At 42.6% G+C, this 19,358-nt stretch overlaps 3 protein-coding genes across 5 annotated transcripts in view; 2 read left to right on the forward strand and 1 right to left on the reverse strand.

Moving 5' to 3' along the window:
* Positions 1–19,358, reverse strand: part of RB195_001882 (uncharacterized protein) — a gene marked incomplete at both ends in the record, with an annotated part of 26,864 nt that extends 7,506 nt beyond the window's left edge. The window contains 22 exons of one of the 3 annotated variants that reach the window (XM_064198862.1): positions 1–89; positions 151–183; positions 240–383; positions 490–715; positions 920–1,083; positions 1,139–1,262; positions 1,315–1,388; positions 1,462–1,588; positions 1,744–1,851; positions 1,906–1,974; positions 2,044–2,145; positions 2,199–2,277; positions 4,092–4,233; positions 4,351–4,454; positions 4,504–4,608; positions 4,660–4,781; positions 9,208–9,406; positions 10,572–10,702; positions 10,800–10,988; positions 15,187–15,274; positions 15,464–15,477; positions 15,543–15,653. The exon at positions 1–89 is cut by the window's left edge and continues 54 nt beyond it. In XM_064198862.1, coding sequence (XP_064054744.1) covers positions 1–89; positions 151–183; positions 240–383; positions 490–715; positions 920–1,083; positions 1,139–1,262; positions 1,315–1,388; positions 1,462–1,588; positions 1,744–1,851; positions 1,906–1,974; positions 2,044–2,145; positions 2,199–2,277; positions 4,092–4,233; positions 4,351–4,454; positions 4,504–4,608; positions 4,660–4,781; positions 9,208–9,406; positions 10,572–10,702; positions 10,800–10,988; positions 15,187–15,274; positions 15,464–15,477; positions 15,543–15,653 — 2,544 coding nt within the window. Of the gene's footprint in view, positions 90–150; positions 184–239; positions 384–489; positions 716–919; positions 1,084–1,138; positions 1,263–1,314; positions 1,389–1,461; positions 1,589–1,743; positions 1,852–1,905; positions 1,975–2,043; positions 2,146–2,198; positions 2,278–4,091; positions 4,234–4,350; positions 4,455–4,503; positions 4,609–4,659; positions 4,782–9,207; positions 9,407–10,571; positions 10,703–10,799; positions 10,989–15,186; positions 15,275–15,463; positions 15,478–15,542; positions 15,654–19,001; positions 19,149–19,206 lie in introns of those variants that run through there. The other 2 variants (XM_064198861.1, XM_064198863.1) reach the window with 2 other exon arrangements.
* On the forward strand, positions 7,905–8,525 carry RB195_001883 (uncharacterized protein; the record flags this gene model as incomplete). The annotated part of the gene is made up of 1 exon (XM_064198864.1): positions 7,905–8,525. One exon carries the CDS (start codon positions 7,905–7,907, stop codon positions 8,523–8,525), a length of 621 nt encoding a protein of 206 aa, XP_064054745.1.
* RB195_001884 (uncharacterized protein) lies at positions 18,572–18,922 on the forward strand (the record flags this gene model as incomplete). Its single annotated transcript, XM_064198865.1, has 1 exon — positions 18,572–18,922. One exon carries the CDS (start codon positions 18,572–18,574, stop codon positions 18,920–18,922), a length of 351 nt encoding a protein of 116 aa, XP_064054746.1.

Here is a 19,358-nt window from a genome sequence, read left to right on the forward strand (position 1 = left end):
CTTTTGTTCTTCAATTACATTGTAAGCCTGCTTGTACCATTTCAGGGTACCGAGATCGTCTCCAAGCAACCAATGAATTCCAGCCAACGCTGAAGTGAGAAGATATCACGAACAAAGGAAACAGAAACAGGAACAAAAGAAAACCGATACGCTCGTCTCCTTCAAAAAGTTGAGAATACGTATCTAAAGGAATATCTCAAGCGCTCGTAAAAAATCTGAAAGGGTAACGTCTTGCATACCATTTCTATTCGCGATAACCTCACGGTGACTCTGAATAACAGACGTCCGTGCATCTTCAAACAGCTTACGGAAAATCAATTTCGGTGAGAACATTCGAAAATCCGACACGCAGTTCAAATATTTCTTGCGTCTATGCGATTCTCCTAAAATAAAAAAAAGACATACTTTCAACGTTGACTGATGTTTCACTAACAAATCCAAAAAAAAAAAAGAACTAACGAATGATGGCATTTCTAAAAATCACGGCACCTGCTAATATTGAAATCCTAACATCATTGATGATTGCAAAAATGGCATCAACGGTTGCTGAAGGAAGTGAACTTAATGGAGTGTTTGGGTTGTTATATTGAAGCAGAGAATCAATCATTGATTGCATTTTTTCCTTAGATCTTTCGATTTTCGTCGAGTATAGACGCTCCTCGATAGGTGAAAATGATAATTCGATGAGCCGGTCCTCACGGATGATCTTATCAAGCTAGAAAGATACTTCTCATAGGCTAAGAAAACTTTTTCGAGTGAGAGTTTTGTGAGATTTAAGGTTTTGGATATCGGACAGTAGTTTTAACAGAAAAGAAGATTATTCTAGCCACCTCAGATTCCTTCGAGTACAACGAAAGACTTTTGAAGTGACTAAAGTAAACTAGAAAAAATTATATCAGCAGATCAAAGAAATAGGTACCTGGTCTGCAACGTCTTCCTTAGTATTTCTCCATAATAACTGCACCATCAAATTTATCATAGCCGTTTTCTTTCCAACAGTCCACGGATTAAAAAAATAATGCTCCCAGATTGCATCAATATAATATGGAAATAATCCAATGGAAGATATTAATCCAAACAGATCTGAAATGAGAGAAGAATTTCGTAAGCATCTTCGCTGAATTCACTGACCACCTACCATTGACAGATTTTGACAGCGGGGTGCCGCTCACACACCAGTGATAACGAGCTCTAAGGAAAGAGCACATCCTAGATGCAGCTTTCACTTTGCTTTCCACTAACTGAGATTCATCTAAGCAGATCTGAAAAATTCAACTGTAACTAGCACTGGAAGAGTGGTTTAGAAAGGCTTACTCGAAAAAAAATTGCAGCCAGAAGAGGACTCGGATAGTTCTGGAAATTTGAATGGGAACGTTTTCGCAGATCCTCTGTAACCAACACTTGGTAAATTATATCAAACATCGAAAAATAACCACACAACGAAAAATAATAATCACTAACTGGCCGACACATTCAACGGGACGTAAAAGATCTCCTTCTGTAAGGCTTCATATGTACATAGGATGATGTTACATGTATTCATGAAAACTGGATGTTTGTATCCTTCCGCCGCGACTCCATAATAAATCTAAAAAGCTAGAGGATATCAAGCAATACCAATTACAATCATAATATACACACCGAAGCTATTAGGACATTGATGCAGAAGCAGCTATCCATAGCTTTTTCTTACCGTCTGACCTAACTGAAAACAATATAAAAGTACTTGTCAGAAAATCTCACATCAATAATCACTTCTTTCTTGCAATGTCTACGTATTTCTTCGTACCACTGGTGCAGCAAAGATTCAGGAACAATAATTAAAGTTGCCGACACTTCGAAATCCAGGCTCTTTAGTGCAGAATTAAATGAACTATTTGAATTTCGTGGGATGAAAGCACTCACGGTATCCTCAATACATTGAGGGCATACGAACATTTGTCCTCTACTCTCATACTCTCGCGACCAATGCATCTTAAACAATTCAACTCATAAAATCTTCTCTGCTTCATAAATCTGACTCTGGAAGTAAAAAAGACTGACCTCACTCATGCAGCAGCGGACACTGCAGATGCTGCACTGAACACTCGTATTTCTCTTTATGTTGTAAGAAGACGTGTTTCGGAATCGTTTCTTTGGAGGCGCCTGTAACATGTTCGTCAACTCAGGTAAGCAATCATTGATGAAGCTAAATTTACCAGATATTCAGTGTCAGTCATAGCAACAATAGAGGATGTCAGAAATTCTACAGTATCAGCCACGCCCTTGTCAAAATTGCTGAAAAAAGCAAGTTGTGAATATAAATGTAGATATCTGTTACAAGAGTATGAAGTGAAGTCACTTTAAATTAGGTTAATAAAAAAGTCTTCTCTATCTTCTTTTTGAATTTTTTTCTTTCTTTCCCAGCAAGGTACCTTTTTTTTTTAACTTTGAACACGATGTAAATTTCATAAGAGCAGCTTCAAACCATCATTTCCTATTGATGGCGACGGGAGTGAAGCGACGACAGCAGTCTGCAACATCAACAGTGCCTTGGAAGGACACCATTACCACTGGGACTGCCCAGCTCTGGTTCGTTCGCTTCGCAGGAGGAGACAACATCTTCAAAGAGATGCTTCAAGCTTCGGTCAGGACGCCCCAACCATGGTATTCGAGGGGGATGCTGTACTACGAGCTTCCCCCGCAGGACACACTACACCGTCACGGTCGCTGTAGTTTGCACGACACAGCTCCATAAACTGGCGGAAGCCATTCGAGAAATGCGAGCTTCGGCGCATCTCCTTTATGATAACGCGTAACTTCATATAGGTAAGCAGTCGAAAAAATCGAAGAGCTAACTTCGGAAACAGCACTTCACTTCTCCTGTTCTGACATAGCCCCTCTAATTATCACTTATTCCGCCCCCTTAAAGCTTTCTTGGCCAAGAAAACTTTCACCAACATTGACGACATCAGCCTGCCTGTTGTCAACTTCTTCGACTACTAGCCCTCCCACTTCTGGGAGAAAGGGATCGCTGACCCGCCCATTAGGTGAAGTACTGTAGTGACTTGCAATGGCGACTACATATTTGATTGATTTCCATTGTATAGTGAATAAAAAACAAAGTAAAGAATAAAAAAATTATGAAAGTGACACCACTTTCTTACTAACCCAATATATGACAGGTGGGAACACAGAAACACCGAAATTATATATGATTTCGCCTAGAACGTTAACGGTCTGAAAAATCAAACAACTTTGGAGAAGAGAAGATCCAATAATAAACACAACGTAACATATAAGATAATCAAGGGTTCACATTAGCTACTTTTTTCAAATGCCACGAGTTCCCAGCGAGAGGTTCCAATGCGCACTGTCTATGAAATTAACATTAAATTGAAATTCCTCTTTTCATTGAGGAGCCATAGAGTACAAAGAATTAAGCGCACAGCGTTGATCAATCTCTATAAGGATGCGCCTATGCGTTCGATTTCAGACTCCTCTGAGATTCATAAGGCGTATGCAGCCTTACAACGAACTGCGGGGCTCGCCGATATGTCAAGTCGGAGTTCTTATCTTCTCAGACAAGGATAGAAACATTGATGAAAAGCAGTTTCGAGCCATCAACCGATCACGTAATAACCGCCAAACCTCTTAACCTCACCGACTGCGCTACACCCATCCCATTGACATGCCTTCAATACCAACCGCGGCTCACCTTCAGCAGCGAAAAAGAATGCAGAACCATTTGCAATTGGGTTAGAAATGCCGCCCCTATTGTTTTCCCACGTCAGAGGAAAAATTACCAGAGACTCCCAATAACGAAACATATAAGATAGAGGTCCACATTCAGGTTTCGGCTCCGATCGTAGACGCTTGAGGTGGTAATTGTAGATAGCTGTTGAAGCTAATTTCAACCGCCAATTACAATTGCAAACAGTACAAGTTTCTTTGTTTAGACCACAGCAACGACTGTCTGTTGCAGCATAAAACTTGTAAGTGTCACATACTTCACCAAGTTTGTTTACATCATCGGCGTTTAATCACTGGTGACTTCCTAGATCAGTATAAAACCCATCTTCTGCCCTTTAATGAACCACACTATTTCTTACCTTTCAAAAACAGCTAAGCTTGTTGATTTTTCCCTTTCTTTAGTATCTGGGACCACTTTTTGTGCATCAAGAGTATTTGTGAGAATCAAAGCTATCAATTCAACAGTCTTTCCCAACCCCATTTCGTCAGCAAGTATTCCACCTGTAAGCGCATCTCTTTAAGGAAATTAAAAAAAAAAAACAATAGACTCGTCTCCTTAAAAAAACTCCAGATTCAATTGGAAAGAATTAAAATTTCCAAAGTTTAAAAAGAACATACCTTTGACTTCGTTTATGGACGTGAATGCCCCAACATTATGCGGTGCAAAAATACCTAAGCAAGGAAAATACTGAATATCGTTATGTACAGGCAAGTTAATAGATCTGAACAGACATAAATTATGCGACACAAAAAACGAAGGAGTTCGTTCACCTCAACAGTTCGTAGTGGTTAACTGTACCGAAATTCTCTCTGTCTACCATAAAATTAACTGCATCTCTTTGGAAAGGAAGAAGTGTTGTGCTAAGGCCATCAAGACTGAAAAGAGCAATGAAGACATGAAGATGGAGATGTGATCTAACTACTCACTTTAGCTGACAACAGGCAAGATTCTCGCGCCCTTCACGGATTGTTTTAAAAAATGCGTCGAAATTTTCACGGCCTTCATTAAAAGGCTGTCCCACCCACATATCCGACAGATTTCTAAGCATCTAAAAAGTACAAGAAAAATATCTGGCTCAGATGAAGCATGTTGGATTCATATTGATGTTTTGACAAAAAGGCAAACAACCATCATGGCTGAACCAACGAACATAAAGGCAGAAATTAAATTGAAAAGGTGAAATCGAGACCTTCAAAAAGCACGTGAATATTCAAGATTTTGCGTCCATTTACAAGAGCACAGAATTCAAAAGCTTAAAAAAACTAATGGACGGTGAAGTATGCAATAAGCAGGGTACAGCATGATAAGGGGACACGACCCTCTAGAACTCTTGATACGATCCAAAAAAGAAAAGTGAGGTGTAGTGTGTAATAGGTCGAACTACAGAGCAGGGTCAAGCGTGCGTTGAGAATACCTCAACAGAGGGTCGTGAGAGGGGTGTTGGAGGAGGGGGTCGTAAGGCTTGTCAGCAGAAGAGAAAAAATGAAGAGAGCAAGGAGAAAAAGGCGAGAGAATTATCGATTTGAAACAAACTCATGTTAGGGGAAGCAAAATGTTAGGAAAGTTTTTTGAAAATTTTGCTGTAATTTCACATGTTTTGGTCGGGCCTACTTTGGGAAAATACTAAATAAATGAAGGACATCCAGATTAGGATACATGGGAGGAATCATGATACGAAGGCAAGAAAAAGAGTGTAAATTATACAGTGCTTTTTGAACGTAGCCTTGCTTTTAAGTGAGTTGTTTTAAAAAAAAATCACACCAAGAAAATGGAAAATGTTGAGTATAAGAGAAAGAACCAAAGAGTAAGTATCCGGTACCCGTAGTCGGCTAATTTATAGGCTAGATAGCTGATTGAGGTCACTAGTCTATCACCCTCAATGACGCCGTTTTTATTGCGACTGTCAAGGATCAATCCCTGACAAAAGTGGGATTTTTGCATTTAGTGTATGAGAGTTAAAATAGCACGTTTCTCATCAGACAGTGACGATTTTACTACTAAAGGATAAAGTTTCTGGCGTTAATTAATCCGCTTGGGATGCGACCCCACGTTCACTTCAATTCAGAATCATTTGAGGTTTACGAACGTGTATCTGGCCTATACAATGACTTGTGGTGGCTAGCCGATGTGTCAAGTCAGTGTTTTTATCCTACCAGACAAGTCTGGTACCAATTTATCGACCCTGGAGGGATCAAAGGCTTGGTGAGCACTAGCGCGGATTCGAAAATCCGATCGATCGTGCAGGAAGCGGAACTTCTAACCACTACACTACACCCGCCCTGAATTTGCTATTACCGCTCGAAAAAGCAATTTCGATGCTGTTACTAAACGAAAAAAACATAAACAAGCGTAAATAGGGATACAATTAGTACGAAGTAGGCTCCATGAATTTCTGAATATCGGAGCTCTAAGTGAATTTCATGCAATAAGGCTGACTGCGATTTGTGGAGAGAGACTTCTATATTTCTACAAAGCTTGTTGCTTCTAGCTTCCCTAGCTTTTTTTTGAAACTTAGCTGAGAAAAATTCTAAAATATGCCTCAAAATTTCAGGTCTTTCTCAACTAGCTTTTGTGAGAACCATAACACCTACAGAGACACCTACAAAATTTGTAGCTAAGTGTTTTCCTTGATGCTCCGTCAAAATATGACCTCGAATTTTCGAACCGCGCCACTGTAATCTCGGAAGAAGTATCGTAATCTCGGAAATTACAGATTTCCGGCAACGCGTCAAATCATTCAGTTTATTCCAGTGCTAGATTTCTCAACTAGCTTTCCAAAACCAAGAGCGTCACTGAAAATGTATTTTAACCCCTTTATAGCGCAGATCTTCCTTTACAGAAAACAGCCACCGTTGTTTTCGTCCGTCTCTTCTGTAGTTCGTTATTCATATTTATTTGAAGCTACTAAAATCCGACCAGTCTAGCAGTAATTTTCAATCAGGGCCTGATGCTAATAGCCAAAATGACCTCTAAACAACACCTACATAGGTGTTGTTTACAGGTCATTTTAGCGATTAGTATCAGCCCGTTTATTAAACGTCCAATTGGTTTCTTTAACTCGTTTTGAAAATCAAATGTTAATGATTCTTTAGTTCTGTTTCAAGAAATTATAATTAATTTTTCATTTCATTGCTACATGAGAAAGAATGAGAAAGAAGAGCCGTTTTCTGGAGAGCCTTCTATAGAGGGGGTCGTTATCAAGGAGGGCTTTTTGATAACTACGTGCTTGACTCTGCTACTGAGAGACGACGAAAAAACAATAACGAAAAAATCCACATTTTGGACAATACGATAACGGGACGACGAAGATTCGAAACCTCGCTGAAGCAAATGTTTGAATTTAATAACGAAAAGCGTGCAGATTCTGTGTACATCCTCATGTCTGGAAAATGGCTGATAACTTCGTGATAGGAAGACCAAGAGAAATATTTTAGGTATTGACCAGGTGTTCATCGTCAAGAGAGTGATTGAAATCTGGTAGTGGTATTCGAAAATAATGCAATTGGCGTTTCTGGACTTTGAAGCCGCGTTCGACTCTCCTCAACGAGGCCGTCTTCTCAACGCGCTCCGCGCCGATGGAGTACCAGGAAAATTCGTTCGCTTGCTTGATGAAATGAATTAGCGAACAACTGCTGCAGTTCGAACACCAGCCGAAAGTACAACACCGTTTGAGGTGGCAACTGGAGTAAGATAAGGGGCAGTGGCAGGACCCTTCCTGTTCAATTTCGCCATCGACGACATTATGCGAAGAACAATAGATCAGTGTCCCGTCGATATCATTCTAGCACCATCAGGACGCCCCTTGACCGATTTCTAGTACGCTGACAATGTTGTTACATTCGCAGTACGAAACTTCAACAGGTTGTCAACCTTGTATCGAAGCTCGCTGCAGCTTATGGACTACGTCTACGCCCTGGTGAATGCAAGCAGATGTGGATCTCTTCGAGACCTCGAACGGGAATCAGGGTGGACAGACAACCAATAGAACTCGTCGATGAGTTCTGTTACCTGAGCTGTGCGCTGAAGAACAACGGCAGCTACGAAAAAGATATTAAGCAAAGATGCGCTAAGGCCACTTCTGCATTTAACCTTAACGAAATGCCTCTGGTCGACCCCCATCACCAACGAAGTCAAACTACGAGTCTACCTATTCGCAATTCGCCCCATCAGGATGTACGGATCGGAGACTTGGGCAGCACCATCTACGGTGATCGAGAGGCTTGATTGCACGGAACGAAAGCTGCTTAGACGGCTACCTGGCTACTTTTGGCCTGGGGTATGCCACAATGAAGATCTTTACGCAGAAATTGATGTGGTGTACCGGTGGATGACACGTAAAAGATATCAACATCTTGCATCGCCATCGAAAGTGGCTGAAGTAAATCGTCTTCGCTTCTTTGCTCATATATTACGGAGACCGGCAGATCGCCTTGTTCAACGAGTCCTGAGGAGTTTGTCATGTTCGAGCTGGAAGAAACCACCTGGCCAAAAACGGAAGTTCTGGACTGAGGTGGTGAAAGAGGATGTGAGGACACTCGGCGTGGATAGGCAGTTCAGGCAAGACATAAGTTTCCCAGAATGTGAAATAGCGACGAATGGATTGATTCTGTGGAAGCTCTCGCAGAAGATCGAGGAGGTTGGGCAGGGCTGTGTTCAGGGACGCTACACCTCGGCGAAGAAGCGGGTAATCGCGTCAGGCGATGACATCAGCCTACCGACTAAATCAAATCTTTCGGATAGAGGGATTAAGGGAAGCCCCAAATGCAGAATTTCCCCTATCCGGGCTGACTGATTCTCTAAACTTTAGGTGGGAAAATCTAGAAATGTCGAACAATTCTGCACAATTCTCATCTAAATACCAAAAGAAAACCTAGAAGATTATAAAGTAGACTATTTTGTAGGCATAACTTTCCTCTATGAAAAGCTACCCAAAATATTTCTCTAGGTTTTCTGATCACGAAGTTATTTGCGATCTTCTAAGTATAAAAACGTGCGCAGTCAACAAGCAACGAGTTTTTTTCGCTATCGCTCGGATTTTTCATCTTCTTTTAGGGGTCACATTGTCAACACGTTGCACATTTTCAAAACAAAATGTTGGAAATTGGTTTCATGTTACTGTCCTAGGCCAGAAACTTAATATAATATTTTGTGATGCATGCAACCGCTTAATATTATTCAATGTAATTTTTCGCAATGTATGTAATTACTTAATATTACGTAATATTTTGTCCTGATAATCGTCCCATCCTTCATTCACTACTGCTCACCGCACACTTCCTTACGACTTCATTCCCTCGCAACCCCTCCCTTTTCGCTCGATAGGAAAATCCCAAGGTTTGAACCTGACAATAAGTAGGAGTGATTGCAGCGCAACGATATAATCTATATATTTAAAGAAAGCCTAAAATGTAAGAAATATGTCGTTTTCATGGTTCGACCTCTATTTCGAATTTACCTTCGAAAATACTACGAACCTCAGCAAATTGTGGATACAATAAGCCAAGAACGGTGTTGGCACAGCGATTATAACCGGCTCGGACCAATTTTCTTATATCAGCAGCCCTATGTACGATATTCACTTCGCCCACAACTGCATTTTTTAAATATACATGCAGAAGCAGCTCATCATCTTCTCTGGACCATCGCATCTCGAAACCACATGATGAAAAAGCACTGCAATGTATGATATATGTGGCACGGTGAGTGCAAAAGTAGTTAAAGGCACTCAAAACTGCTCTAACTAGACTGTACTTTTGAGAACGAAAGGTCCATAAAGCACAAAAGCCGTTCCTAAAGATAGCGCATCACGAAATTCACGTACTATGGAAACAGCACGGAAACCGTAGAGTTCAGGTTGTAGATTACTTGAACCCGCGTAGCTCCTTTCAACTTCTCCTAATCATTGTACAAAAAAACGGCGTCAAAGACAGCGTTCTTTCCTATGAAATCAGCTGCAACGTGCCACTCTTGTGCACTCACCCCGTCCACGAGCGAGAGGTCGAAGATCAATGATACTGCTCAGCAGCCTATTCAGGTGAAACTAAATAATGAATAAGGTGCTGAGGGAACCGCAGAAGTACAAGAGATGTGTTCTAATGCAATTCGCAGGAAAATACGCCGTTTGAAAGTCGTTTTTTTTACGGCGATTAGGGGAAGTTGTGCTGAGAGACACTGGTTACTGTAATCTACATCCTGAAGCAATGGGTCTTCCTTGGGTTTCCGTACTACGTCAATTTTGTGAAATGCTGTCTCTAAGTGAAAAATAATTTGTCTATTTGAAAAGCATCCTAGAAGGCGATAGTAGATCAATTGATTTTTACTGGGAGTGGATGGCTAAGTTAGCCGGGACGCCCTAAGACCTGACCTTTAATCTAAGAACATCTATGCGATGTTGCCCAAACCCACAAAGAAAAACAATAGAGAATGAACTACTAATGTTTTAATCAACAACTAATCCAATTCTTAGTAGCTCGAGCCAACATGTCATGGATCTTCGAAGACTAATGCTTAGACTTCAGGGTTCTGACTGAATTAACTATTCACTTCCAGTCATGAAAAGTCGATTGATGAACAATCGAATTCTCAAATGGAACAGAAATTTGTCATTTAAGAACGGTTGTTTTATGGGCGTTTTACGCTCAAACGTTTTCAATTAGAGCAGCGTTGATTGTCCTCCCTCACAATTGTCTTTGCACCGGACAAATAAATTCACCAGAGTGTTAAACTTTACTGTAGAGAACATCGTACCCTTTTTTCGCACCCAATAGCGCGTAAAAGAAGTCAAAATCGCAATTATGGAAGTGAAACTCAACACAAGGAATCAAGAATGCAAACATACTCTGCTGGGTACTGCAAAAGCGTTTCCCCAGAGACTGATGGTTTAATCTTCATGAACGACTTTATTTTCTGACACACACGACTTCGATACCCTCGCTTTTGTCGACCGTTCACCAGCTCCCGTTTATATGTCTAAAAAGAACTGAATTCGACAACAAGTACATATCGTGAAAAGCCAACGTTCTCTGTCCCAAACGCACAACAGAACCGCGTACTCTGATCCACTCACCCAAATTAAATTATCCTCGAGAAGAGGAGTTTCAATGTATATTAGGTCATCATCTCCGATCACAAAATCTTCCATCTCCTCTGAGCACTTTCCTAAGTTGATGAAGCCTAAGTGGAGTAGCTGTTTCGGCAGGTTGTCGTTACAACGACAATGCAGGACCAGGTGACGTGATCGGGCTAAGGAAATGCGCTGGAACAATATCGGTATCTTGAATGCAGAGGTATCCACCAACTAATTTTCGTTAAAACTTCCCTTACGGATTTTTACTAAGTAGGCAGCAAAACTTAGGGTGCTCAAAAATCAATGAGCATGAATTTTCTCTCGCAACTGATTGTCAAAGCAGAACAGGAAGAATAAGCTGAGATAGACCAGTGTCAAAATGACCCGAAGCTAGTGTGCAGTTGCGCAGGCAGCTGCGCTAGAAGCAGCGCTGTGGAGCATAACGATTGGAATCGAGACGGGTATTTCGCTTGGGCTACACGTCGCTCCAGTCCGAGTGAAGTCCTGCCTCGATAAAAAACGTAAGCTCCGCTTACACAACAGCATCGAGTTTCATGTTTTGACCTTACTATTATAGAGTATTTGCTACAGACTTAGGATTTTCTATACCTTTTTTGAACAAACCGAAAAGGTGGTTCAGTTTAATATTAATTACTAGTCTCAACTTGCGGCTAACTGAACTGAGGCTGAGTCCCGGACATCAGACTTCTTCTGGTGCACTCTTCGTTCCCCTTCGCTGATCAATAGAAATAAATGTAGTGGCATTTTCCAAAAAATTAAAGTTGTATTTCTTCTAACGACGCTTCTTTAGTCCTTTCATCTCGACGTTTCTCCAGTTCATTCATTTTAGAAAATTTGAGCACTCAGGAAATTATCATGAACTGAAGTGATGATTTCATGGTCCTCTACCTAAACGCATCAGTACTACATTTGGAGAGCATTCAAGCTTGATTTTACACTTACACATACTCCTTCAATTCCGCAGAAATATGGAAACATATTTCGCAGCATGAGTTTCTCTTCTCTTTCTCCTCAACAATTAGCACAGATTAATGAAGTGACATGAAATGAAATGAACGTCATCATCGAACTGATAAAGATAATGTAAACAGTTAGGTACTATTTGAGCACCTGGTTTCATCTGTATTTCCAATCCGCGAAGAAAAGATGTTAGCAACCTGACGGAAATGTGCGATGAGAATAGACATGAGGAGTCGTAAATAGATGTGGAAAGCAACAACAGCTTTCATGCGCAAAACGTTTCGTTTATAGTCGGGTCAAAACGACATGAATCACAAGTGTAGATGAGGTGCACTTGCGTACGCGCTCGAAACGGCGCGGTGGATGCAGCAGTTGGAACCGAGAGGGACCGTCGCAGAGTGCAGCGATGGGTGTCAGCAAGGGTTTCACCACGCTCCTAGCTGCTACGGTCCACCGAAACGGCTCGAGAAAAGCCGCGTACGCGATTGCGTACATGCTTCATGTCGTTTTGACCCTTCTATACTTCCTGGTAGATTAATTCGAGTTTTTGCTACTGCCTGCGGCGCGCTGGGAGCAGTCTAAACCATTTCGCCGTTTTCTGGCGCTAACACAGCAAAACGACACCATGGAACACGTCGCACCCCATTTTATGGCTTTCTGGCGTCAGCGCAGCAAATCCACGCCGTGGGACCGTAGCACAACATAATAACGGTAATGTGTCAGCACAACAGTTTGACGTCGAAAGACCCGTCTCACAGTTTTCTAGTTTCAAAAAGGGGGGTGCGACGGGTCCACCAGCGCCAGATACGCATAAGAGGGGGTGCGACGGGCCCACCGGCGCCAGATACGTATATGAGGGGGTGCGACGGGTCCACCCGGCGTCGGGTCGGCGCGCTGACGCCAGATAGCTATAACGTGGAGCGCGACGGGTCCCGCGGAATCGAAATGGTGCGCAATAACTTCGCGTGCATGTTGCAAAAGATAAATGGTTAAAGCCGTTTCATAGCCGTGGCCACTGAGCGCGTTGCTTTTCACCTTCATGACTCCTCCGCGTATCTATTTCTTTCTTCGTTCGCCTCAAGTTGGTAGCATGCCGTTCTCAGAAAGTGGAAACGCGCATGAAAACGGCTGCTTAAATAGTAGCAGGATGTTTATGTGATCTGACGTGGAACGTTATCTTTATCAGTAGGATGTCTTTCACGTTATTTTAGGCCAAAACACCATTCTTTGATAACCGTTTGTAGAAAACAGGAGAAAAACCCATATTTCGCAAGATACTTTTAAATATTGTCTATAATATATTGATAAGGAGTGTTTGAAGCTGAAGCTCGATTGTTCTGCAAACGTAGAACTGACACGTTTAGAAAGAAGACTATGAAATCTTTCGCATTTAGTTATAATATAAAAAAAGGAAGAAGGATTGCCGGAGATACACAAGTCCAATTTCATAGAACTAATAACACTAATATTAATTTTCGTTGATCAGTGAAAGCGAGCGAAGCAAACACCACAGAAAGTCTGAAGTCCGGGTCCACCGGCGTCGAGTTGGTGCCTCGACGCTAGAAAGCTATAAAAAGGTGTAAGACGGGTCCACCGGCGTCAGATTGGCGCCAGATAGCTATGGAAGGGGGAGCGACGGGTCCACCGGCGTCAGATTGGTGCGCCGGCGCCAGATACCTACAGAGGCGGGTGCGATGGGTCCACCGGCGTCGGATTCCTGTGTCGTGGTGTAGAAATATCGCACAGTAACCTCGTGTGCATGTCGCGAAAGGTAAAGGTTGCAAACGTTTCATAGACGTATCCACTTTTCGCGTTGCTTTTCACCTTTACGACTCCTCCGTTCTTCAGAAAATGGTAACATGAATGCTAGCTGCTGCTTATATAGTAGCCAAATGTTTACATGAGCTGATGTGGAACGCTATCTATCAATCTATTTATCAATACATGATGTCGTTCACTTCATTTTATGTGAAACATCATTCTGTGATAACTGTTGGGGGAAACAAGAGGGAATCCTATACCTTGAGTAGTGATTCCAAGTCGTGTCTATATTACATTGGTATCGAAAGAGTGCTTAAAGGTAAAATTTGAATGTTCTCCTGTAGAACTGATGCGTTTACAAAGAAAACTATGGACCTTTAGCCTAAATTTCCTTTAAAAAAAAAAGAAAACGTTTTTAGAAAATCACAATTCTAATTTTGCAGAAAATGTCACTATTATTAATTTATTTTCATTAACCAGTGATGGCGAGCGGAGCGAACACCACAGAAATTCTGAAGTCCGGCTTTAGCCTTTAGTCGTTTTGACCCAACTATACATACTAGCTGGTGTATGTTTTAAACTTTCTATCATTTCCTTCGCTATAAAAACAGCGAAAAGGCCGAAAAGTTACAGTTACAATACGATGAAGCAGACAAGTCAAAAGTGAAATGTGAATCCACTATCTGCTTCTGCTCATCTCTTCTGCCCGTCCAGTTTTAATGCACCACCAGATAGTAGTAGAAAGGTCAACGCAAGTCGTTACAGTGATCTGCGGAGGCTGATAGAAAGCAAAGCGTGATGCCATCGTCATGTGTACTGCAGGAGCAGGTTTACAGCAAAGGTCGCGTCCTGGCAACTGGCAACAACAAACTGCACATCTAGACTTCTACCCAATGGCATCCAACCACCAGCATCCATCTTGGTCTTGCAGCGATAAAAATGCGGGTTTAGATGCGGGACTGTCAGACGGAGAGTATTGGAGTTTTGTAGTATCTTGTAGAACCGAATCCGACCGATTCCATATGAAAATGAATTAATAAGGTTTAGTTGTTTTCTATACTTTTCAGATGTCAGACGAGTATGTGAGTTGGAGAGCTCTTTAACAAAGGTCGACTTCTCTAACTGAGAACTTCGATGGAATTTCCTAAACAATTCTTAGGGGGCGCGAGAATGCTGCATGCAGTACTGTCAAAGCAAAAGTAGTAGATGCCTTGCTGAAGTCGCGTAACGATGAGAAAGGAAATTCGGTGCCAATATTGCCAATACCTCAGGCAGTACTGGTAAAAACCAAAGGTTTGAAAATCAACCAGCCGGCCGCTTTAGCACTACATTGCATCCACGTGCTGCTACATCCATCAATAATGACAATAAGAATGCACCGTGATAAAATGATTGTTGTATAATGAACGAGATATTCACTAAGACACGGAACTTAAGAGTAGAAATACGCCGCGATGTCGCGTCCTACAACGAATGCAATGGTTTTGGTTAATGTGGACTCAAAGCTGTTCATTCGGCAACGTGTGTTTGCATATGTGGTACAGTGGGAAGATGGTTTATTCCCTGGTGTGATGGATTTCCTAGGTTGTGGGTTGTCGAAATCAGTAGAGATAGAATAAATCTTGTTTAGGTAGGTGCAACGAACCTTTTGTTCAACATCGTCAACATCAGGCTCTGTCTTGCTAGAAACAGCCTCGTCAAGTTCGGCGCTGTCGTCCATGCGCCACCAATTCCTAAATCGAAACAACTTCAAAATTGGCTAAGCTTAACTACTGGCAAACATTGGCACAGAATTGAGATGAAGAGAACAAAACTGAAGTGGTACACTCTTAGGCGAAGGTGTTTACTACGAGCTCTACGATGACCGACTAACCTGCAACAATTACGGCATAAGGAGCAAAATTATGTTTGTCATTGCTGACCGATTCAGACGAATCTAGACAGAAAACAGACTACTCTCGAGACGACAACAAACAAACGAAAACGACACGAAACACGTACGCAATTGCGTTCGCAGCTTCTCTCAAGGCGCTTCGGTGGAGCGCTGCGACGAAGAGGCGTGGTGAAACCCTTGTTGCTACCACCCGTCGCTTGAGTTTGCGAAAGTCCCATCTCGGTCCCAACTACTGCCTCCACCGCGCCGTTTCGAGCGCGTAAGCAGATGCATCGCAACTACACTAGTGATTCATGTCGTTTTGACCCGACTGTATCGTTTGGGACAATCAGTAAATCATTGAAATCTTCCATAAAAGATCACCATACGTTCTTGCCCATTTTAGTAATAGCTATTCTCATTTTGAGAGGTGATCAAAAGCTAACAAAATTATCCAGATTAGTGATTAAGATTATCGGTGAATCGTTGAGGCAACAGTCTTTTCAAACAGATGAGTACACGCGCATCTTAGTTAGAAACAAAAAAGAAATTGTGGCAAAGTAAACGAATTTGGAGCCTGGTGACCTATTGCTGAATCCAAACGCTACAAAATTTGTCCAAGGAAAAAAAAACCAAGAGGTTTGTAGATGAAATATATGCTTATATAAATAATAAATAGTACAGTTCAATAGATAGTGAAATATATCACAATGCCTTCATTTCATGCCAGAAGCGAGGAAAACGTGTCTAAACAACAGTGCACTCGGCAGGACATTGATTTTCGTGTTTCGGTTCCTTTCAAGATGATTTTTGTCGGATCCGTACTAACCTTCCACACAGTAGTCCGGGCGACCGCAACGCGCCCACAGCATCTGCTAGGACTACATTGAGCGCGGTGCAGTTGCGTAAACGGCTACGTTCGGTGGAGACAGCGCTTGCAATCGAGGTCGGACCATCGCGAACTGCAGCGATGGGTGGTGCTAACAAGGGTCCTCCCACGATCCAAACCGCTATGCTCCACCACACCGCTTCCAGCGCATCCGCTCAGGCTGCCGCAGAGTTCAGAGCCGCGCGGTTTTGGTGGTTATTGATCGCACTGTTGTGAATAGTCAATAACCACCAAGACCGCAAACCCGTAAAACAGCGCTCGCTCGGCTCTGAACCCTTAGCAGCCTAATGCAAATTCACCGTGCTTCCTGTCTTGACCTTACTATGCGCACTTTTCCGCATGGAACACTTCCTCCGCTTTCTGCTTCTGCCCTATCGAGAACGGATCGCTCTCATTCACTCATTCCCACATAGGTCTTTGCACCTGTACATGTACTTTTATCTGATAAGTACACGCAGACTGTGTAGTTGCTGTAGCCCATCATAAGGATGATCTCTTATAATCAACACTACTCGATTGCAATTAATGAAGTGACAATAGGACCAAAACGATATGAAGCTCGTTGCAGTCGTATAAGCGGCTGCGCTAGAAGCGGAAGCGGTGGAGCGTAACCGTTAAGATCGAGTGGGAACCCTTGCTAGCACCATCCATCGCTACAATTCGCGATGGTCGCACGTCGAATCAAACCGCCGCATCCCCCGCGCCGTTTCGAGCACAGCCGCTTACGTGTCGTTTTGACCCCAACCCTATAAAAATTGCAGCTTACATCGAAAGATGTGATTTCTATGCGTAAAAACAATCTCGCTGAGAAGATAGAGGAAGAACTTTGTTTAGGTTTAGTTTAAAAACGTTCAGTGGTCTGCTACTATTGTTAAATTTTTTTAAATATTTCCTAAATTTTCTGTTTATTGTGGTGCTTTTTGTTTTAGGTCGCCGTAGTACAGAGAAGTAAAATGCGTGAGATGATGGGAAAGATCCGTGACAAGGGTATTACATCAGCCCGAGTGCGTTGAGAAGAAGGCAGCATCTACAGAGTTAGGTAAGCTTCTAACTTCATCAACTTTCTCTACACTTGATTAATACTCGACGAACGTTTTGGACGGCAGCGTCCCACCATCCACCGCTTATTTTCATTGAATTTATAATTCCGAGCTAATCTTGGGATTCTGCAACGTCTAGTATCCTTCCTTGTAGTTTCTCCTACTCTACGGCAGCCTTACCAATTTGAAAAGATCCCTCAACACTTTGCCGAATCTGCAGTCGCCATTAACTCCTAAACTCGAGCACGTCCAGCGGCATACTCGATCAGCGAGGAACCACCGAGAGAGTCAGAGGTTTTGGTCTGTATCCAGAAGGTAAAGAACGGAGTGTTTTATGGAGGCGATGGAACTAGTAGGAGGAATGGAAAGTCTGGTGGAGGCCATGGATTTAGCGAGCTTTCCTCCTCCATCTAGGATTCGTGAACTGACAAAAACATCCGTTCGATATGTATAGACGAAAGGATACCTTAGTCGTGATGACGCTATCATAATTGCACTCCACAAGAAGTTATCCGTAACGGATGCAAGGAACTATTGAGGAATCTCATCTTGTTATGCTCGTTATGTACAAAGTCCTGGAGCGAATAATTTTGGACTGGCTTATCAAAGATTGCCAAGAAACCACCCGAACAAGCTAGCTCTGGTTCTGGAGGATCGATTATTAACCAGGTGCCTTAGTCAGAAGAGTGATCGAAGTGTGGCAGCGGTATTCAAAACCTCTGCAGTTAGTTTTTCTATACTTCAAAGCCGCTTTCTACTCTTCTCATCGAGGCCGTCTTCTCAACGCTTTTCACGCACGAATCCCAGGAAAATTACGCTCAGTTAGGTACATGGATAGAATAACAACTGCTGCTCTTTGAACACTAGCTGGATCTACTTCACCGTGGAAACAAGTGCGACAAGAGGTTGTAGCGGGATATTTTCTGTTCAACTCAACCGTCAACGACATAATGCGAAGAACAGTTGAGCAGCATCCTCCCGATACCAGCAGCATCGCGACGCTTACGTGGGCTGCATGCTGGACAAAATTGGCAGCTGCGAGAGTGATATGCACCATAGATGCGCTAAGTTCTGTTCTGGATTCAATTCCTTGGCGTAGTGTCTGTAGTCGACTCCCATCGCTCGCAATGTCAAGTTGCGCGTCTACCCATCCGCTGTTTGTTTCATCATGATGTAAGGATCTGAAACTTGGACAGCACCGTCTACACTGATGGCGAAAATCGACTGAATGGAAGGGAAGCTATTTGGACAACTGTTTGGCTACTTTTGTCGGATGTACCACAATGAAGAACATTATGTGGAAGAGAATCGTGCGTATCGGCGGATGTCACATGGAAGATATCAATATTTTGTACCGACATCGAAAGTAGCTACAGGAAATCCTCTTTGCTTCTTCGGTTACATTACGAGGAGACCAGCATACCGCCTTATCCAACGTGTTCTGAGGATTCTGCCGTATTCAATTTGGAAGAAGTCACGTAGTCGGAAACGGAAGTTCTGGACTGAGGTGGCGAAAGAGGACCTGAGGATACTCGGCTCGGATAGACAGTTCAGGCCAGACGTAAGGTTTGTGGAATAGCAACGAATGGATTGATTATGTGGAAACTCTTGGTGAATATCGAGAAAGTTGAGCAGAGCTATGCTCAAAGACTACACACCTCAGCGAAGATGCTGCATTCGCGTCCGGCGATAACATCAGAATAAAGGCATCATCCCACGAATCTGGGGTGGTACTGGTTCCAGGTGGGCAATGCCTACACGGAGTCGTAGATTGTGGGGAAGGCGGTGATTTCGTTTGTCCCTCCCTGTATCAGCTTAAACCCAGAAGTGTTTCTTACGACGGTGTCTGTTGCAACGCGCAACCTTTCCGCCCCGTCCTCACCTGCGATTAGTCGAGAACCCATTTGAACGATAGAAGCCATCGTAAGAAACAGTTCCGGGGTCGTCCGTTTACACTGATACAGGGAGAGATAAACGGAATCATCCTCTTCCACGCATCGACGTCGTATAGGCAT

The sequence above is a fragment of the Necator americanus genome, chromosome IV (genome assembly GCF_031761385.1).
Source record: "Necator americanus strain Aroian chromosome IV, whole genome shotgun sequence".
Classification (NCBI taxonomy): domain Eukaryota; kingdom Metazoa; phylum Nematoda; class Chromadorea; order Rhabditida; family Ancylostomatidae; genus Necator; species Necator americanus.